The following is a 20,163-nucleotide window of genomic DNA, read 5'->3' on the forward strand; positions in this document are numbered from 1 at the left end:
CCTGACTATTTTTTTGTAAAGTGGGGAAAAGGAGGGGTTGGTTTGGGGAGGTCATGGTGGATGGAGTGAATGGGCATCCCTCCTCCTCCTCCTCCTCTTATTAATTATTTCTATTGAGCTACCAGATGCACGAAGCGCTACACAGAGTCACAAAGAAGAAGAAAACAGTCCCTGCTCGAAAGACCTTACAATCTAAACAGCCAAGACAGACAAACAGGATGTCATGGATACAGTTAAGGGGAATGGATAATCAGCAGGCTGAGTTGGAGGACAGAGGAGTAGGGTTATGGATTGAAGGCTACATCAAAAAGGTAGGTTTTCAGTCTGCTTTTAAACAAGGGAAGGGGCCTGACGGACAAACTCGGGTAATTTATTCCAGGCATAGGAGGCAGCTAGATGAAAGGAACAAAGTCTGGAATTGGCAGTGGAGGAGAAGGGTAAAGTTAAGAGCAGCTTATCTGAGGAACGGAGTTCTATGGGAGGTGTATAAGGAGAGATATTGAGGAGCAACAGAATGAACACACTTGTAAGTCAGCAATAAGATCTTGAACTGTATGTGATGGCAGATAAAGAGCCAGTGAAGTGACTTAAGGAGAGGGGTGACATGAGCGTAGCGAGGTTGGTAGAAGATGAGTCGTGCAGCAGAGTTTTGCACAGATTGCAAGGGAAAGAGGCGACACTGAGGGATACCAGTTAGAAGTAGATTGTAGTAATCTAAGCATGAGGTTACGAGAGAATGGACAAGGGTCCGGGTAATGTGCTCAGAGAGGAAGGTGCAAATTTTGGTTATACTGAAGAGAAAGAAGCGACAGGTCTTAGCAGCTTGTTGGATGTGCATAGAAAATGACAGGTCGGAATCGAAGACCACTCCAAGGTTGCAAGCAGAGGAGAATGGAACAATGACAGTATTATTTACTAAGATGGAGAAAGGAGGAGGAGAAGCAGAGAGTTTAGGAGGAAAGAGAAGTAGCTCAGTCTAGGACATATTTAGTTTCAGATGACAGCAGACATCCAGACAATGTCAGCCAAACAAGCAGAGATTTTTTCTTGGACTTTAGGTGAAATTTCAGGTATAGAGAGGTAGATCTGGGAATCATCAGCATAAAGGTGATACTGGAAGCCATGGGAGGAGATCAGGACACCGAGGGAAGAGGTGTAGAGAGAGAAGAGAAGAGGTCCCAAGACAGAACCCTGGGGTATGCCAACCTCTAGAGTGGGGTAGCTGCAGAATAGGACCCACCAACATAGACACTAAAAGTGTGTTGGGAAAGGTAGGAGGCAAATGGGGGAAAGGACAAATTCACGGAATCCAAACGAGAAAAGCGTATCAAGGAGTAAGCTATGATTAACAGTATCGAAGGCAGCAGACAGGTCAAGAAAGATGAGAATAGAGTAAAGGCCCTTAGATCTGGCCAAGAACAAGTCACTGCTGACCATAGTGAGGGCAATCTCTGTGGGAGCATTGAGGGCAAAAACCTTATTGTAGAGGATCGAGAATCAGTCGCGTTGAAAGGAAGTCCTGGCAGCGACGGAGAATAGCACACTCGAGTATCTTGGATAGGAACAGGAGACAGGGCGATAGTTGTACGGGCAGGAGGGGTCCAGCAAGGAGTTTTTGAGCAGCGGTTTAACCACTGCATATTTGAAGGCAGCAGGGACTGTTGCAGTGGAAACAGATAGATTGAAAATATGGCATATGGGAGGGATAACAGTATGTGAGATGGGGTCGAGTAGAGCAGTGGAAATAGGGTCTGAGGGGCATGAAGTAGGTTTGGCTGAAGGCAGAAGTTGTGTAGTTTCTTCCTCTGTGATTTCAGAGAAGGAAGAAAAGTCAGCAGTAGTTGACGGAGGGACAAGAGAGTGGGACCAGACAGGAGAAGCTTCCTGAACTGTTTGGGTGAAGGATGAAGGGGAGGTGCAAGATTGAAGTTCAGGAGAGTGGATGATGGGTAGGGAAGAAGGATGTGACTCTGCAGTAAATTAAAGTGCAATCTTGCGGACTTTGTCATGGAAGTAATCAGCCATAGTCTGGGGAGAGAGAAAGGGAGGGGTCGGGAGGGGGGCGCTTTGAGGAGGGAGTTAATCATTGCAAAGAGAAGATGGGGGTTGGAAGAAAGGGAGTTAGTTGGATGCAGTAGTCTTGCTTGACCCATGTAAGTGCAGAATTAAAGGAGGTCAGCATAAATTTAAAGTGAAGAAAGTCAGCAAGTGTGCGAGATTTGAGCCAAAGGCGCTCAGCACAGCGGGAACAGGAACATAGGTAACGGACACTGGGAGTGAGCCAAGGTTAAGGTTTGGTACGCCTGACAGAACAAGGAACAGGAGGAGCAAGGGTGTCCAAAGCAGAGGAGAGAATAGAGTTGTATGACAAGACAGCCTCATGGACAGACCTGGATAACATAAAGGAGGCAAGGAGAGGTGAAACAGTGGTTGAGAGCATAGAAGGATTGAGGGATTGAAGATTTTTATTTTTATTAAAGTACTGGGAGAGGGGGTAATGCTGGGGGGGGCAATTTGGCTTGGTGGGGTTGTGGCAGCAGGAGGAGTGGGGTTGTGGCAGCAGGAGGAGCCTCCCTCTTGCCTCTATTTTGGCTCTGGGAGGCATTATCGGAAGGGGGGAAGCCAGCTCGCTTTTTTTTTCTTTTTGTAATGAGGACAGGTATTGTGCATGTGTAACACATGCACTACATCTGTACCATTAAAAAAAAAAAAAGAATAAAGTCACAAACAGCTGAATGGCAGGATGCTGCTTTGGGGCGTTTCCTGCCGCTCAGATGTTTGGGCTTCCCCATACCAGCTCTGTGCATATGTGAGAGCTGATTCCTAAGCAAGCGATCAGATGAGACTATGATTGCCCTCCACAAAACTCATTTGCACGGGAAGCCATTTGAATACCGATCACTCTTTAGAAATCGGCCTGCAAAGCAACCCGCACGGTCTTAACGACCATTGTTAGTGAATCTAGATCTGTATTCTATAAAAGTAGTGCCCGATCTTCCTGAAAACTCCCTTATTGATGCTCTTTTGTCATGATGCACCCTAGAACATAGACACAAAGTTAAATAATAGCACTTAAGTGCAGTTACTCACGTAACTGCAAATTGGAGACAATTAATGCTACTTAAGGGTCAATATTGGCAGTTAAAGCCAATAAGTGCCCACTTAAACACTAAGTTACGCATTATTCTAAAACTTACACGTTCAAGTTTATATAATTAAGTGGGCTGTACATAAGTTATTAAAAAAGTAAAGACCTGCAAGCAGTTAAACTACGAAATGCTATTTTTGCTTGACCATAAAGTGTAACACTTTCCTTTTCCTTGTATCTTCTTGGAAACATTCTTGCCTGTTCCTGAGCATATGATGTATATATACAGCAGCTGCAATCAGTATTTTTATACTACATAAGAACAGCCATACTGGGTCCGACCAATGGTCTATCTAGCCCAGTATCTAGTTTCGAACAGTTGCCAATCCAGTTTACGAGTACCTGGAAAAAACCTAAATAGTAGCAACATTCCATGCTACCAATCCCAGGGAGAAAAAACAAGGAAGGCAACCAAGTCACATTAAGGTCTGTGAGGGGGAAGCTCAAAGTGCCTAACTTGGCTCACAACTTGCAAACCAAATATAGTGTAATATGTCAAAGATCATGTCACATTATATGATGTTATAGGGCGCTCTCAGTGTGAACCCTCAGTGATAGGAGCACAGCTCCGACACTTCACTTCTGGGCCAAGGCCATAAGCCTCCACCCGCACACCATCATCGAGCGCCCTGTGTGTGCAGAAATCAAACCAATCAACAATCAAAGTGAGTAAATGAAACTCAACACAAGCAACCTGAGTGACCCCCACACAAACCCTGCCAGCCAAACCCCCTCAAAAAACTCACACAAAATCACAAACAAAGTCAAAAACCATACCAAAAAGTGAAAACATGTCCAAAAGAAACAATACTTATCCAAAACTGTCACACAAACGGAAAAACCGCGCCAGGAGGAGAGGTTCAACCGCGCTGGTTTCAGGAGGAGCCCTTCTTTCTTTTTCTTTTTCCCTCCCCTTTACCCTCCCTCTTCTCCTTCTCTTTTCTGTGGTGCTGATTGTGTTGAGTGCTGGCACTGTATGATTGGTTGGTTCGTGTATGATGTCACCTGTGGATCTGTTTTAGCCGGTGTGCTCTCCCTCCCGGGCACCCCGCCCTCCAGCCTTCCTCTCTGCTTGTGTTCTGTTGGAGGCCAGGTTCCTGAAGAAGGGCTCCTCCCGAAACCAGCGCGGTTGAACCTCTCCTCCTGGCGCGGTTTTTCCGTTTGTGTGACAGTTTTGGATAAGTATTGTTTCTTTTGGACATGTTTTCACTTTTTGGTATGGTTTTTGACTTTGTTTGTGATTTTGTGTGAGTTTTTTGAGGGGGTTTGGCTGGCAGGGTTTGTGTGGGGGTCACTCAGGTTGCTTGTGTTGAGTTTCATTTACTTACTTTGATTGTTGATTGGTTTGATTTCTGCACACACAGGGCGCTCGATGATGGTGTGCGGGTGGAGGCTTATGGCCTTGGCCCAGAAGTGAAGTGTCGGAGCTGTGCTCCTATCACTGAGGGTTCACACTGAGAGCGCCCTATAACATCATATAATGTGACATGTTCTTTGACATATTACACTATATTTGGTTTGCAAGTTGTGAGCCAAGTTAGGCACTTTGAGCTTCCCCCTCACAGACCTTGATGTGACTTGGTTGCCTTCCTTGTTTTTTCTAGTTTAGGATTTGTTTGGCAAATTAGGAGTGCGTTGTTGTTGACCAATCCCAGGGAAGCAGTGGATTTCCCTACATCTGTTTCGATAGCACAAATAGGTCATTAGTTACATAGATTTTGAGGACAATTTTCAGAAAATATTTTCAAGCATAAAGTGCATTTACCTGTGGAAAAGTCCCTTTTGAAAATCATCCCCCCCCCTGTTTTGTTTTGTGGTTTTTTTGCAGTAAAAGAAATATTCTGGGGGTTGGCCAGCTGAATTACCCAGCAGCATTTTGTTTTGAACTGCTAGCACTTTTTTCACGCTGCATGATGTGCATCTGCAAGGTCAGTGAGGTAAAAACATCCTCATGTTATTGGCAGCCACAGAATTTTCCAAGTGAAACTGTGCAGTTAATCTTTGAAAATGGGCTTGCAGGCTTCCAAGCGCTGCACAGCTACCTTACAAAAAAAGGGTAAGGAAACAAATAGCATAAATGAAACAAATAGCATACTAGCAGGATAAAAGAAAACCGTGCTGTATGCAACACGTTACAGGGAAAGATAACTGTCAGCCAACCAGGAAAACATGTGTAGGGAAGTCTATAAACTGCCACCTAGAAAAACAGGCCAACTGTGCATGTACGTTATAGAATAGTACTTATGCAGGACAAATTAGCATTTACAAATGTAAAGGCTAGGCACTAATCTTAAACATATGTGCCAAAATCACTTAGGGCCAGATTTTACAAAGGACGTCTAAGTACACCTACATTGTAGGCGCCACTCTGAACAGTTGTCAAACAACCTGTAGGGGTCCTTTATAGAATCCCGCCTAGCAGCACATAGGCATGCTTAGGCATCCCTAGGTGCTGGTACATTAGGCCAGGTTTTACTTTGCCTAATTTACCGGCGCCCAACTCGGACACCCTTCACCACACCTCCTTTTCAGGTAGGCACTGTTAGGTGTCAGAGGGCGCCTTGGCTTAGGTGTCACTAGACGCTGCTCCGAGTTCCACGCAGAACTCTTAATTAGTTAAATTTTTAAAAAAATTATCAATTAACTTCAATTCTGGTGCTAGCGTTTAAAGCCATTCAAGAGGCGTTGCCAAAGGCAACTGCTACTTTAATAGCACCATATATGCCTTCTCGAACTCCTCGGTTTGAATCGCAACATCTATTGGGAGTTCCCTCATTGAGGTCTGTTACCAAATCTACAATACATTCAAGGGTTTTTAGTGTAGTGGAACACTACCTAATAATATTCGACAGATCCCAATGTTTTTATCTTTTCGAAAGTCATTGAAGGGCCTACTTTTTTCAGGAAGCTTCTGGAAATGGTGGTCTGTTTAGTTAAGTTATTAGTTTTAACTGTCTCACTTGATGAAATGATTTTGGATATATATATATATATATTTTTTTATTTTCCTTTAAAGAAAACTGTGTTGTTTTATGTTTATTAATTTATGTATGTACGAGCATATGGTAACCCGTATAGATTGTTTGGATATGCAGGATAAGTAATTTAAAAAAAATAAATAAATAAAAATTACCACACCATTTAAGCTAATTAAAACAATTTGGATTGTGTGAGGATTTTAGTTATGTGTAGCTCGGGATCTGCGCTTAGTGGCACCTAATTTAAGCATCCTTTATAGAACCTGGCCCTTAGTATGTAAGTTTGAGGGGGGTGGTGGATTGCATATGGGTAGACTATGGACCTTGCATAATTAGCATGTAAGTTTGAGGGTGTGCACACATGGTGCATCATTGTTTTGGTGTAACTAGAATGTAAGTTGGGGGACATACATGAGTGGCAACTGGGCTGTGTACCATTAACTTGGCCTGTTAGCACCTAACTTTAGAGTTTCAATGTTGACAAACTCATATTATATAACAAAATCTTGGTGGGAGATGCTGCTATAAAGTTGGCACCAAGCACATGACACTGGGGAGTCTAAAGGCACCGTTTTCATATGCTCACTCTTTCATTTGATTATTGTAATATTCTATACGCAGGTCTCTCCCGCTGTTCCCTGAAAAATCTTCAAACCTTACAAAACACTGCTATTAGGCTTCTTTACCACGCATGCCAGATAGACCACATAACTCAACTATTAAAGATATGATACTTGCTCCCAATACAGTAGAGAATTATTTACAAAGTAGCTATACTTACCTTCAAAGCTTACAGATTTGGCGTTCCAGACTATCTTTCCAATCTCACTATTCCGTATTCTCCAAACATTTCTCTTCGCTGCCTAAGGGCTCCTTTTACTAAGCTGCGTTTTTAGCGCGCGCAGAATTTTAGTGTGCGCTAAACCCGCGCTACGTGGCTAGAACTAACGCCAGCTCAATGCTGGCGTTAGCATCTAGCGCGCGCACTAAAACCGCTATCGCAGCTTAGTAAAAGGAGCCCTAAATGATTATCATCTTGCGCTCCCAAATCCAAAATCAGCATATTTCGAATCCACAAGACACTGTACCTTCTATTTCATATCACGGAATAATCTCCCACATTCCCTGTCTAACAATTGAACCTTCAAAGATTTTAAAACAGAATTAAAAACCTGGCTCTTCAGTCAAGCGTATCATAGCCCTGATTGATCAGTGTCGTTCTTCAAAGCAACTGGCCTTTGCACGTTGTATCTTCTTACTCTCCTCTCTCCTTATCTACCTCTTCTTTCTTAATCCTGTATGATGACTACTGTCCTGATTATGGAGTTCCTTTCCAAATCTCTCATTTTCAGGCTGTACACTACTCAGCTCTGTCAGTCAGAATGGTATAGAAAGTTTTAAACTATTTATTTATTTATTCATTCATTCAATTTTCTATACCGTTCTCCCTAGGGAGCTCAGAATGGTTTACATGAATTTATTCAAGTACTTAAGCATTTTTCCCCAATCACAATCTAATATGTCTGGGGCAATGGAGGGATTAAGTGACTTGCCCAGGGTCATAAGGAGCAGCATGGGTTTGAACCCGCAACCTCAGGGTACTGAGGCTGTAGCTCTAACCACTGCGCCACACTCCCCACCAACTATAAACTATAAGCCATTTTATAGAATTGCCATCTTCAGCTTTGAAAATATTTGTTGTTTTATATAAGGGAGCCAACCTTCTTAGATATGACATCCTCAGGCCCAAAGAGAGAAAACCAGACTGTTGTCTACTGTGGCTAAACTTGCCAAATAGTGGTGCAAGTCGAGTCCTTGACCTCAAACACATGAAAGTGCCCTGGGCTAGCCAGGTATAGCATCTGTGAAAGATAACATGCAGCAGACACTAAGAGATGAAAGACAAAAAATACAAACATGTGTATAAATAAAAAGATCTAGAACCAGAATTGCAAAATGCCAAAAAAGTAGTGTATCCCTTTATGCTGGATGAATCAGCAGCAGAGCTATTAGCTTGCAATTATTTCATCTGACCACTAGATGTCAACAGCAGGCCTAACAATGCAATCAGAGTCCGCATGTCCTTTGAGCTGCTTCTCCCTGACAGTGACACTTTGAATTCCCTCCCGGTTATACAGATTATCTCTTCTCCCTGCTACTGGGAAATTTGGCTAGATGAAAGTTTGCTAATCAGCCTTTAGCACAATACTACTGCCAGCACCTCAAGAAAGAGCTGTTTTCAGCACAATGCCAGCCAAGAATTTAATTGTGTTCCATAGTGGGGAGCCAGCTGGTAAGTACATATTGCAGCATTTTGTTTACTCTACAGAGAGATATCAATTGTGTAGCTCCTCCCAATGCACCACAGGAGTATATTGGCTAGGAGTAATGTCTGAATTCCTCATGTATCCAAATCTCTTGTGCCTTGGATAAACTCACTATCACTTACTGAATTAATAAGCTTATTACTATTGCCTATCACTATTATCATATGCCAAACTGAATGCACAAAATAGTGTTCAACAGAACGTATCTGAAAGGGTTGGGAGAAAGAGCCTGAGTGAAACGGGCTGACTAGTCTATGCTGAAAGGCAGCAGAAAGGACCATATACTGAACAAGTTTTCAAACCACACTTAAAATTCAAACTTGCACAAGTGGGAGGATCTTGTATCTAGATTTAGCTCACACCTTTTCAGTAGTAGCTCAATGCGAGTTACATTCAGACACTCTAGGTGTTTCCCCTGTCCCTAGAGGGCTCATGATCTAATTTTGTAGATGAGGCAATGGAGATCACAAAGAACAACACGCATTGCCAGAGGATGTGGTAAGAGTGGATAGCATAGCTGGTTTTAAGAAAGGTTTGTACAATTTCCTGGAGGAAAAGTTCAAAGTCTGTTATTGAGACGGACATGGGGGAAGCCACTGCTTACCCTGGATCGGCAGCATGGAATGTTGCTACTCTTTGGGTTTTTGCTAGGTACTGGTGACCTGGATTGGCCATCGAACAGGCTATTGGGCTAGATAGACCATTAGTCTGACCCAATAAGGCTAGTCTTATGCTCTTAACACTGGGACTTGAACTGTGTACATCTGAATGTCAAGCCCAGTGTTCTAGCTACTAGGCTAATCTACTATGAGGAAGATGACCAAAACTGTTCTAGATAAGAGCAGATATCTTACAAGCAAGCACATACTGTGGCTGGCAGCTGAGATTGAGATGTATCCTTGAATGGTGGACAATAATTGGCCAGATTGGATAGACCAGCTGGCCTTTTCTACAATTGGCTTTGTGACCCTCTAATGACAAAAAAAGGAAAGAATATGGCCACACATATTAAATATAATTAGTAAACTGCACCTAACTAACCCCCCCCCCCCCTTTTATGAAGCTGCATTAGCTTTTTTTATAGCTGGCAGCGATGGTAAAAGCTCCAATGCTCAGAGAATTCTTATGTGTCAGAATTTTTACCACCGCGGCTGGCGATAAAAAAACGCTAGTGGGGCCTCATAAAAGTGGGAGTAACTAAGAATCTGGAAAAACTAAAATTTGTTGTGTTTGGTTTACACTGACATCATCAAAATTTCACCTTCTTATTTGGAAGGCTGATAGGGCAGCATTTATTTGATATAAGCATTTGATGATAGTTTGAGATCTAACAGTACATCTCAACTCCTAATACAGAAGTCTCTCAGTTAACTCTCTAGATCAGGGGTGTCAAACTCAATCACACTAAGGGGCCAAAATCCAAAACACAGGCAAAGTCAATCTCTGCCCCAGACCCCACTCCCATAATAGTACTAATTGTAACACAATTTTTTCCATTCATTTTTCATATATACACACACACACACAATATAATCTTATTAACACATAATAGTAATGGTTAACCACAAAATTAAACTACACAAAACGCACTGTATGCTTCTCAGCATTCATTCCTACCAGAACATAGATAACCCCTATGCAAATACAGGGCCAAAAACTAAAAGTACAACCTAGAGAAAAATAAACAAATGTATTTCTTCCTGAGCAGTGCAAAAGACAGCAGATTAAAACTCGCAAAATTGACACAATTCAAACACTAAATTGAAAATAAAATCATTCCCCCCTACCTTTGTCATTTCCCTCCCTCACCACTGCGGCTGTACAGAATATTACTAGAGGCAGGAGAGGTACTCATGCTCCTCCACCTCTGCGTATATTGTACTGCTGGGCCAGACCAGTAGGGAGGTGGAGTTGGAGGTGGAAATCAAGAGGTCAAGCCTACGGTTATAATCATCGCCCCCCTCCCCCTCGCTGCCTCAATTTTCTCTTATGGTCTAGCTTCCTCCTCTCTTCAGCAGTAATTTAACAGTGCCGACCAGTAATTTACACCGCTGGTGTGGTGTCAACTTGCACATGCCAATAGCGCACCAGAAATGAATTTAACTGTGCGATGCTTCCCAGCTGGGGCCGGCACAGTTAAATTCATGTCTGCTACGCTGCCAGCACACGCAAGTTGACAATCACACCAGCGGTGTAAATTACTGGCCGGTAATGGGGTGCATCGCTGGGGTAGTTTTTATTGTGTTGCCGACACGCACAAGCTGATGATCACCGCGGCCCACGAGTGCTGTTGTTGCCATCAGGTGAGGGCCCAAAACAGAAAGCAAGGCGACATTGTGAAGCCCTGTTTACTCCCCCGTAATGCCAGCCCTGAACCGTGAGCCGCATAAAACAGCCAGGCGGGCTGGATTCAGCTCGCGGGCCTTGTGTTTGACACATGTGCTCTAGATTGATAAGATACCGGATAAATGTAGTTTCTGATTGCTTGAGAGTTAATATAAAAATAGGCTTAACTAATACTGTACCCCATACTATGCCATACCATAAACTGTTCCAAACAAACTACCGGACATGTGGTAGTCAAAGCATGGGCGAACTCAGATGTGGAGTGCCAAAGTTCACATGTAAATTTCCACCAGAAATTGATTTTATTTTCATTTTTATTTAAAGTATTACAGTATTTCTTTGAATTTTTAAGCTGGTTGCTTTTGAGTTCTGGCTGCTTGAATTCCAGTTAAGAGTCTATTGTATTTGGAATCCACTTAGAACTTTTGGTTCAGCAGAATATAAATATCTTTATTAAATTCAATTCCTAACACTTTACATTTAGGGCTCCTTTTACTAAGGTGTGCTAGCGGTTTTAGCGCACACTAAACACTAACGCCTCCATAGAACCTGCATTAGTATTTTTCATTTAGCATGTGGTTTGCGCGCGCTAAAAACACTAGCGCACCTTAGTAAAATGAGCCCTTAATATACCAAATATTCCAATCAATTTATGTGGTTTGCAATAATTTAAAAAAGGGGGAAATACAGTAAATTAAGGAAATCAGTAAAAGGAATCTTTAAAAAATAAAAAAAACACTCCAAACCTCATATATAGAGACAATAGGCAGGTGGATAAAACATATTTCTGAGTTCACATCTCAAGAGTACTAGAAAGCTGAAATATACAGTGCAAATTTTGATTTGTTCATTTATATTAGGGAGTGTGCCCAATGAAAGATAATTATTGATCTCCACCCGAGTAATGACAGCTTTATGAATGTAGCTGCATGGTAGGGAATTCAAACTTCTGCGGGCACTCCCTATTTTCACATAATTTTTTCATGTTTTCAAAAACTACATTATAAAACTAAAAAGTAAGCTGAACCATTAAGCAGAATTCAGGGAGGGAATGCAAGTCTAATGAAAGTTCCCAAGTTGACATATTTTTTATTATTATTATTATTTAATGAGATTTCTAGTTTTATGCCCAAAAGCAGGCCATCCAAAGGGAAGTGGCCAGTATGCTAAAGCATAAGTGTTGCAAAGACCGAGCACTTGAAAAGATAAATGAGGGATGAGTAAACTTGAGTAAAAACACAAGACAAGTTATAGCAGTATCTCAAACTTTTTTAGCTCCGGCACACCAAACGGTGCAAATATTTTTCGCGGCACATTATAACTGAAATTATAAAATTGCAAAACCAATATAAAAATTAAAATTGCGAGCTATTTATTTAAAGTTCTTTAAGCTATGGGCTCCTTTTACAAAGGTGCGTTAGGGCCTTAACGCGCGGAATAGCGCGCGCTAGCCGCTACCGCCTCCTCTTGAGCAGGCAGTAGTTTTTCGGGTAGCGCGCGCTATAGCACGTGCTAATCCGGTGCGTGTGCTAAAAATGCTAGGGCACCTTTGTAAAAGGAGCCCTATGTATGGGTAATTGTAACAGTGAAACTGAAGTGGATAGAATAGAATTGCTATCAATGTGATGGATGTGCTTGTTTTTGACTGCAAATTAACTCAAAACACAGCTCGATAGTCGAAAAGCAAACACGCATTTCATCAGCCACCATCTGCAGTCGTTTGTTTGTTTTTTCTCAATTTAATTTCTGTCAGAGCTGAAAATCCAAATTCACAAAGATAAGATCCAAATGGTAATAAAGCCTTGATTGCTTTTGTTGGTCAAGTTAGGATAACCACTGCATAAAAAATAAAAACAAAATTACTTGCCATTAGTTTTCAAGGACCAATCACATCAAAGAATGGGAATGATGCTGTTATCCTTCTGCACACAGGTGCTCATAACGTTGACAGACTCTTGCATACATGTCATCTGTTCTAGTGTATACTTGTGAAGGAAATTTAAAAAAAATAAAGTAAACTTCTGGAATCTCTTGTGGCATACCCGAAATCTCTTCAGGGCACACCACTGTGCCGTGGCACACAGTTTGAGAGACAATGAGTTATAGTAAGAACCTTAAATGGAATTCTGAATTATCTCAGAATCCCAAACCCTTCTCTTAGAACTTCACTACAAATGCTTCAAGTCCTGAAATAATGGTCTATAAGAATCATTTGTCTTTCCTTCCCTGAGCCCTTACCTTGATTCATACACTGGACCACTGTGGTCCTAATAGCACCAGTGAAGAACCTCTAAGCATTTGCTGTTACTTGTCTTAGCCTGGATTATACTATTCACAAGAAAGGGAATATGGGAGCAGGGCCAAAGACAATACAACACAAGCATTTTGCATTCACAAATAAGGTGATTAATTTTACTAGAGGTGGTTCCAAAAATATCAGTTTCCCCTAACTCTTGTACTAATCTCTCTTCATCTCAATTTCCAGCAAGCCTGGAGGTACAGATGAACAGTTCTCAACCCAGTCCTCAGACACCCCCCAGCCTGTCAGGTTTTCTGGATGACCCTATAGGATCTCTATAGGATGCTGATATCGATGTCTGCCTAAAAAGTGGCCGCCGATCGCATGCTAATCATGCAATAGCGCCCTAAAAAAAATTGCAAAGCCAGAAAGAGTTTTCTGGGCCTAATTTATGCTAATTTCTGGTGCCTTTCTATGCCATGAATCACACCTTAAGGTCGCCTAACGCCTCTTCTGGTGTTAGCCATGCCCATAGTGGCATTCAGCTGCCTAAAGCACCTATGTAGGTGCAATTCCAGTGCGCATTATTTAGGCGTCAATAGACGCTTTAACAGTGCTATTTTTTGCTGTTTTAAATGGCGTTTTTTTTTACTTAACTTAGGCACTGTTTCTAGAATTTCTCCCTAAATGAATATGCATGATGCCGCATTGCATGCATATCTCTCATGCATATTCAATCCTGAAAAGCCAACCAGCTAGGAGTTCCCCCACAGACAGATTAGTGAGTCGCTAATCTAAAAGCCAGGCTTGCTTAAAAATGGTGATGAGAAGAGAATGTCCTGCTCAATAACCGCTGTTTAGTCCAACTCCAAATGCTCCTACCTGACAGATGAAATGTGCATTGGCTGGGACCTCTGAACCCCCTGTTTTTGAGGCACAGGTTGCAGCGGGCTCATTCCTGAGGCTGGCAAATGGCTGCGGTTAAGCTGCCCATTTTGCAGGAGTGGTGCGGTTTCTGACTGCACACTACAGGCAGAGTACAAGCTCTCGAAGGATGTGTTCATATCATTCACCAAAGCTTCCAGGTCCACATCATCATCTGAAATGTAGAAAAACAAAACCCACATTAACTAATTACAGTGAGTGTTGTACGAGGGACCTTCAAAATGTCTCCGCACTAATTATTTTTAAACACTATTTATGAAATATCTCAAAAGCAAATTACATCACTACCTGCAAGGTGAGCAGGCTTGTCTGACTGACTAGTCACATGACATTCTACGACACGCACTCTTGCCACTCTTCCCGCCCCAACCCTTTCCCACAAAAATATGAAAGTGCAGAAACTTTTTGAAGGACCCTCGTATAAACCAAAACACAGATCAATGCAACCTTCTAGCAGCTGTACCATTCTAGCAGAAAACTGGAATCTTTGTAAGCTAGAGCAGTGGTTCCCAACCCTGTCCTGGAGGAACACCAGGCCAATTGGGTTTTCAGGCTAGCCCTAATGAATATGCATGAAGCAAATTTGCAAGCCTATCACTTCCATCATATGCAAATCTCTCTCATGCATATTCATTAGGGCTAGCCTGAAAACCCGATTGGCCTGGTGTTCCTCCAGGACAGGGTTGGGAACCACTGAGCTAGAGCATCTTTTTAAAAATCCACTTCCCCCATCCCCCACACAAAAAAGACCTTATTCTCCCCCATCTATAAAAGAAGCACTTCCGGTCACCAAGACATTGGCACATCCATATTCAGCAGTGGTGCTCAATGCATTTCTTTCATTTTTTTTTTTTTTTTAACTTTTATGTAACTCTGCCTCCAGAAGTCAGCCCCCAACTACCTTTATCAATACTGTGTAATCGTCTAAGAGGCCACTACCTCAGAGAGGCCCTCACCTAGAAGGCAAGGCACATGGAAATAGGAGAAATATAGGGGAACCGGTAAGCAGTTCTAAGATGAGGAACAAAACCCTGGGCTAGATTCTACAAAAGCTGCCGGAAGTTAGGCAGCAGCAGCTGCTCTACCGCCACCTAACTTAATTAGTTTACATAAGAACATTAGCAATGCCTTCACTGGGTCAGACCCGAGGTCCATCGTGCCCAGCAGTCCGCTCACGCGGCGGCCCAACAGGTCCAGGACCTGTGCAGTAGCCCTCTATCTATACCCCTCTATCCCTTTTTCCAGCAGGAAATTGTCCAATCCTTTCTTGAACTCTAGTACCGTACTCTGTCCTTTTAGGGGTCCTTTTACTAAGGCGTGCTAACCGATTTAGCACACGCTAATCTTACCATCATTTATTAAGGAAGAAAAATCACTAAGTAAATTTAAAGGACTGCTAACATGTTGGTTGTACAAGGATGCTTTTGAGACCTAATTACTGGAGTCTCTATTGATCCCATTCGCTGCTTAAACTCAATAGTCCTCTGTCTTAGGCGCTGAGAAATTAAAAAAAAAAAGTTCTTAACTTTCTATTATACTTTTATCAATACTTTTAAAGTTTCTTACCCTCCGTTTGTATTCTCCTTTCATGTGTCCTTTACTATACTTATTGTAGTTCTCCCTGCTTCCCTTATGTATTGGTACGTCAGGTCCGTTTGTGTTGGTTTTAGTTAATAATTAAGACCCTGTTTTTAATTGTAAATCGCTTTGAATTAATGATATTGCGATACATCAAAATTTTAATAAAACTTGAAACTTAGTAAAAGGACCCCTTAACAGTGGCATACCTAGGGTATGTGGCACCCGGGGCCCATCATTTTTTGACACCCCCCCCCCCCCCATGTAAAAATTTTTTTTTTTTTTTTTTTTTTTGCAATAACCATGAAATGGAATAAATGGTCAGAATAGAAACAGGCAGTGAAAATTTTCTTTTATTGAACCTCATATATGTAACCATTATTCCAAACATACCATAACATAACATAAATTATGTCTAAATTGTCATGGCATTAGAAGTACATATGGAGTAGTTGCAGGTGATGCTTGGGACAGTCCTGATTGTGTTAGTTCGGTTTTATGTGTTTTTTGAATAGAAGGGTTTTTATTTATTTTTTGAAAGTTTTGTAGTCTGCGGTCGAAGTCAATAGGTTGTAGAGTTGGAGGTCGAGAGTTGCAGCTCGAATGGCTACGAGGTTGTTGAACAGTTTTTGGTTGGAGGGTGTGTGAATGGTGCGTGAGTTCTCCTATGTCTAGTTGAGGTGGATTTAATTAGTCGATTGTTCCAATAGGCTGGGCTGTCTCTGTTTATTGCTTTAAATAGTAGGCAGGAAAATTGGAAGTGGTTAGTAGGGATAGTGGAGCATATCTGGAGACTGGTCACTGGTATGGGCAGACTCGATGGGCTATGGCCCTTTTCTGCCGTCAATTTCTATGTTTCTATGTTTCTATGAGTAAGAAGGTTAAAACAACAAACTTAAAAGCAACTTAGAATTCTCTTCCATTTTTGTTCCCATTATAAAAAAACACTGATAAGTTCCCAGGAAAAAAATACATTAAAATAAGAAGTGAAAACAAAGGCCCCTACAGATGAGAACATAACATAAGAATAGCCTAACTGGGTCACACCAATGGTCCATCATGCCCAGTAGCCCATTCTCATGGTAGCCAATAGTGCTGCCCGATTCAGAGAAAAATATTTCATTCGATTCGATTCACCCTGTTGAATCTATTTTTCGATTCGATTCACTGTTAATGACACCGCTTTTTAAGTTTAAACAAAGTATAACAATAAATTTCACAACAACAATAAATTTCACAAAGTACTTTAAAAAAAAAATCACATTTTTCCATTAAAGCAGTTCTGGTGACATTTGCTTGAACAGTCTTTTTTCCCAGTCCATAAGCAAGCAATATGAAAAAGATTTCCTTAATTATCTACTCAAACATTTTTGCTATTTACTTTCATTGTACCTAGACTATTATTCAGTAGAAAAAATTTAGTTTGTTCAATCAAGCAGAACATTCACTCATAGAAGTCCAATGTCCACACAGGATTTGATTGAACAAACCAAATTTTTTCTACTGAATAATAGTTTAGGTATACTGAATAGCAAAAATGTTAAAGCCACACAGAAAAGCAGTAAAAGTCAATAGGTTCTCCAAGTGGGAACAACCTGATGTCTCAGCACTTGAGGAAAAGACCACGTAATAATGTTTATAAGATAAATCAAATAAATGATTATACTGAAGCAGGGTGTCCTCAGCGTGAGAGGTAAGCGAGAGGAGAGAATTCTCCAGCGCTTTACACAATAAGGCACAGGTTAATCACCCTCTGCCTGCAGTGCACACCATCATAGGACACCTCAGGTGTGCTCAAATTAATCAATGTGATAAATTAAACAGTGATAAACAATTGGTCAATCACAAGAGTGCAAGATCAAACAGGTTGTTCCCACTCAGAGAACCTATTGACTTTACTGCTTTTCTGTGTGAGTAGATAATTAAGCAAATTTCTGATAGCCTACAGAACTGATTCTCACCTTCCATCCCCAGCCCCCAAGACTTACCAGACCCCCCCCCCTGCCGATGTATTTACTTACTGCCTGAACTGGATATTAAATAGTGGGGAAGAGAGGAGAAATGCGGGGAAAGAGCCAGCCAAAACTAGTATTTGTTGCTGCTGAGTGCCGAGGTCTGCTGCACGAGGTCCGCTCGCTTGCCGCTTGACTCTCCCACTCCTTTCGTTTCTTCCGATGTAATTTACTGTTTCGCAAAACCGGAAATTACATTAGATGGGAAGAGTCCGGCGGCGTGAAATAGTCCGAACTCGTCGATTCACCTGATTCGAATCGGTGAACCGATTCGAATCGTGAATCGGGCAGCACTAGTAGCCAATCCAGGTCACTAGTACTTGGTGAAAACCCAAAGAGTAGCAACATTCCATGCTACCAATCCAGGGCAAGCAGACGCTTCCCCCATGTCTTAATAACAGACAATGGACTTTTCCTCCAGAAATTTGTCCAAACCTTTCTTAAAACCAGCTACGCTATCTACTTTTAACATAACTTCTGGCTACTTCATTTTTAAGCTTAGATCTTTCCTTCCAAACAGAGACCTTGCTAGATGTCAAATACAGCACAAGGTAACTTCACACGGACTTAACTGTGCAGGAAATGAATCTCCTCATACACCCACCATATAGTGCAAAAATGTGCAAAGGTCTGTTTTTTTCTTTCGATCACTACATAGCCTAATGCCACACAAGCAGCGCTGTTACAAACATATTCTGAAGGTCAATGCTAAGGTTGACAAAGTTTCCTTCCTTGGACCAGAAGGAGATACTGACAAACCACTGGAAGAGATTCTAAAACAACTACCCAGAAATAACACCCAAAGACCCACTCAGTGTGTGAACCAGTTGAGTGGAGTGGACTAACTGGGGGTGGAAATGGGCCCAGAGTTTGCTCAGCAGAATTTCCCAGACTACCTCTTCCTCTCAACACACTGACATGCTACCACCACCACCAACACTAGGAACACCTCACCGAGTATGCCAGCAATGCTTATAAACTTTATAAAACACATTATTATATTTTCTTATAAAGCATATATTTTAACTGAACTCAGCCTTGCCATTCACAAAAATAGAAAAGTTCCCATTTCAAGCTGTCTCATGTACACTTTTCAAATCTAACATATTGTAATCACAAAACAGAAAATAAAATTATTTTTTCTACCTTTTGTTCTCTGGTCAATATTCAAATCTTGTTGGTCCCAGGCTCTTGTTGTCTTGCTTGCCAGGGTCTCCTTTCTCCGTGCTAACCATCCGTCTGCCATCTCTGTCCTCCCCTTCCGTTTCCCTTCCCTCTCCCGGAGATCTGGCATCTTTCCTTTTTTTTGTCTCCATCCACAGATTCACCTTTTCTCAACTCCCCACCACCCCAGGATCCACCATCTCTCCCTTTCTGTTCCCAACTATCCTCCTATCCAGTATCTCTATCCCCCCTCCACACCATCCCCTGTTTCCAAGTTCTCTCCCTTTCTGTTCCTTCCCTCCCTAAATCCCATTATGCACCATCTCTCTCCCACTCCTCTGTTTTTAGACCCATTATTTCTAACCCCCAAAGTCTGGCATATGCACGTATCTTTGAACCCCCCCTTCCCTCTCTCCCTCTGTGTACTTTTACACCAGGACCCTCCTCCCCCGAAGGTCTGTCCCCCCTCCGAAAGGCTAACCCCACCTCTGAAGGCCTGCACCCCCCCGAAGGACTTTACCTCCCACTGAAGGTCTGTCCCCCTCTGAAGGCCTAAACCCCACCCCTGAAGGCCTGCACCCTCCCCGAAGGATTGTACCCCCCACCCGAAGGTCTGTCCCCCCCTGAAGGCCTGCACCCACCCCGAATGCCTGCACCCACCCCGAAGGCCTGCACCTCCCCTTGAAGGCCTGCACCCCCCCCCCGAAGGCCTGCACCCGAAGGCCTGCACCCCTCCCCCCGAAGGCCTGCATCCCCCTGGAGGCCTGCACCCCTCCCCCAAAGATCTGTACCTCTTGAAGGCCTGCACCCCCCTGAAGGCCTGCACACCCCCTGAAGGCCTGTACCCCCCTGAAGGCCTGCACCCTCCCCGAAGGATTGTACCCCCCACCCGAAGGTCTGTCCCCCCTGAAGGCCTGCACCCATCCCGAAGACCTGCACCCATCCCGAAGGCCTGCACCCACCCCGAATGCCTGCACCCACCCCGAATGCCTGCACCCACCCCGAAGGCCTGCACCCCCCCTGAAGGCCTGCACCCCCCCCGAAGGCCTGCACCCCCCTGAAGGCCTGCACCCCCCTGAAGGCCTGCACCCCCCCGAAGGTCTGTACCTCCTGAAGGCCTGCACCCCCTGAAGGCCTGCACCCCCCCCTGAAGGCCTGCACCCCCCCAAAGGTCTGTACCTCCTGAAGGCCTGCACCCCCCCTGAAGGCCTGCACTCCCCTGAAGGCCTGCACTCCCCTGAAGGCCTGCACTCCCCTGAAGGCCTGCACCCCCCACCCAAAGGTCTTTACCTCCCACCCGAAGGTCTGTCCCCCCCCCTTAAGGCCTACACCTCCCTCTTAAGGCCTACACCCCCCCATCTAGTACTGTCTAATGCAATTAGGTATGGGTCAGGAGGCCAGAGGGGAAGCAGGACATTGCAGCAAT

General features: G+C 43.1%; 1 protein-coding gene across 4 annotated transcripts in view; it reads right to left on the minus strand.

Annotated features, from left to right (window-relative positions):
• The window catches only part of GRB10 (growth factor receptor bound protein 10), a 459,832-nt gene that overhangs the window by 204,310 nt on the left and 235,359 nt on the right, over window positions 1-20,163 (minus strand). For all 4 annotated transcript variants that reach the window (XM_033930513.1, XM_033930516.1, XM_033930517.1 and 1 more), the window contains exon 4: window positions 13,921-14,137. In XM_033930513.1, coding sequence (XP_033786404.1) covers window positions 13,921-14,137 — 217 coding nt within the window. The remainder of the gene's footprint in view (window positions 1-13,920; window positions 14,138-20,163) is intronic.

The sequence above is a fragment of the Geotrypetes seraphini genome, chromosome 2 (genome assembly GCF_902459505.1).
Source record: "Geotrypetes seraphini chromosome 2, aGeoSer1.1, whole genome shotgun sequence".
Lineage (NCBI taxonomy): Eukaryota > Metazoa > Chordata > Amphibia > Gymnophiona > Dermophiidae > Geotrypetes > Geotrypetes seraphini.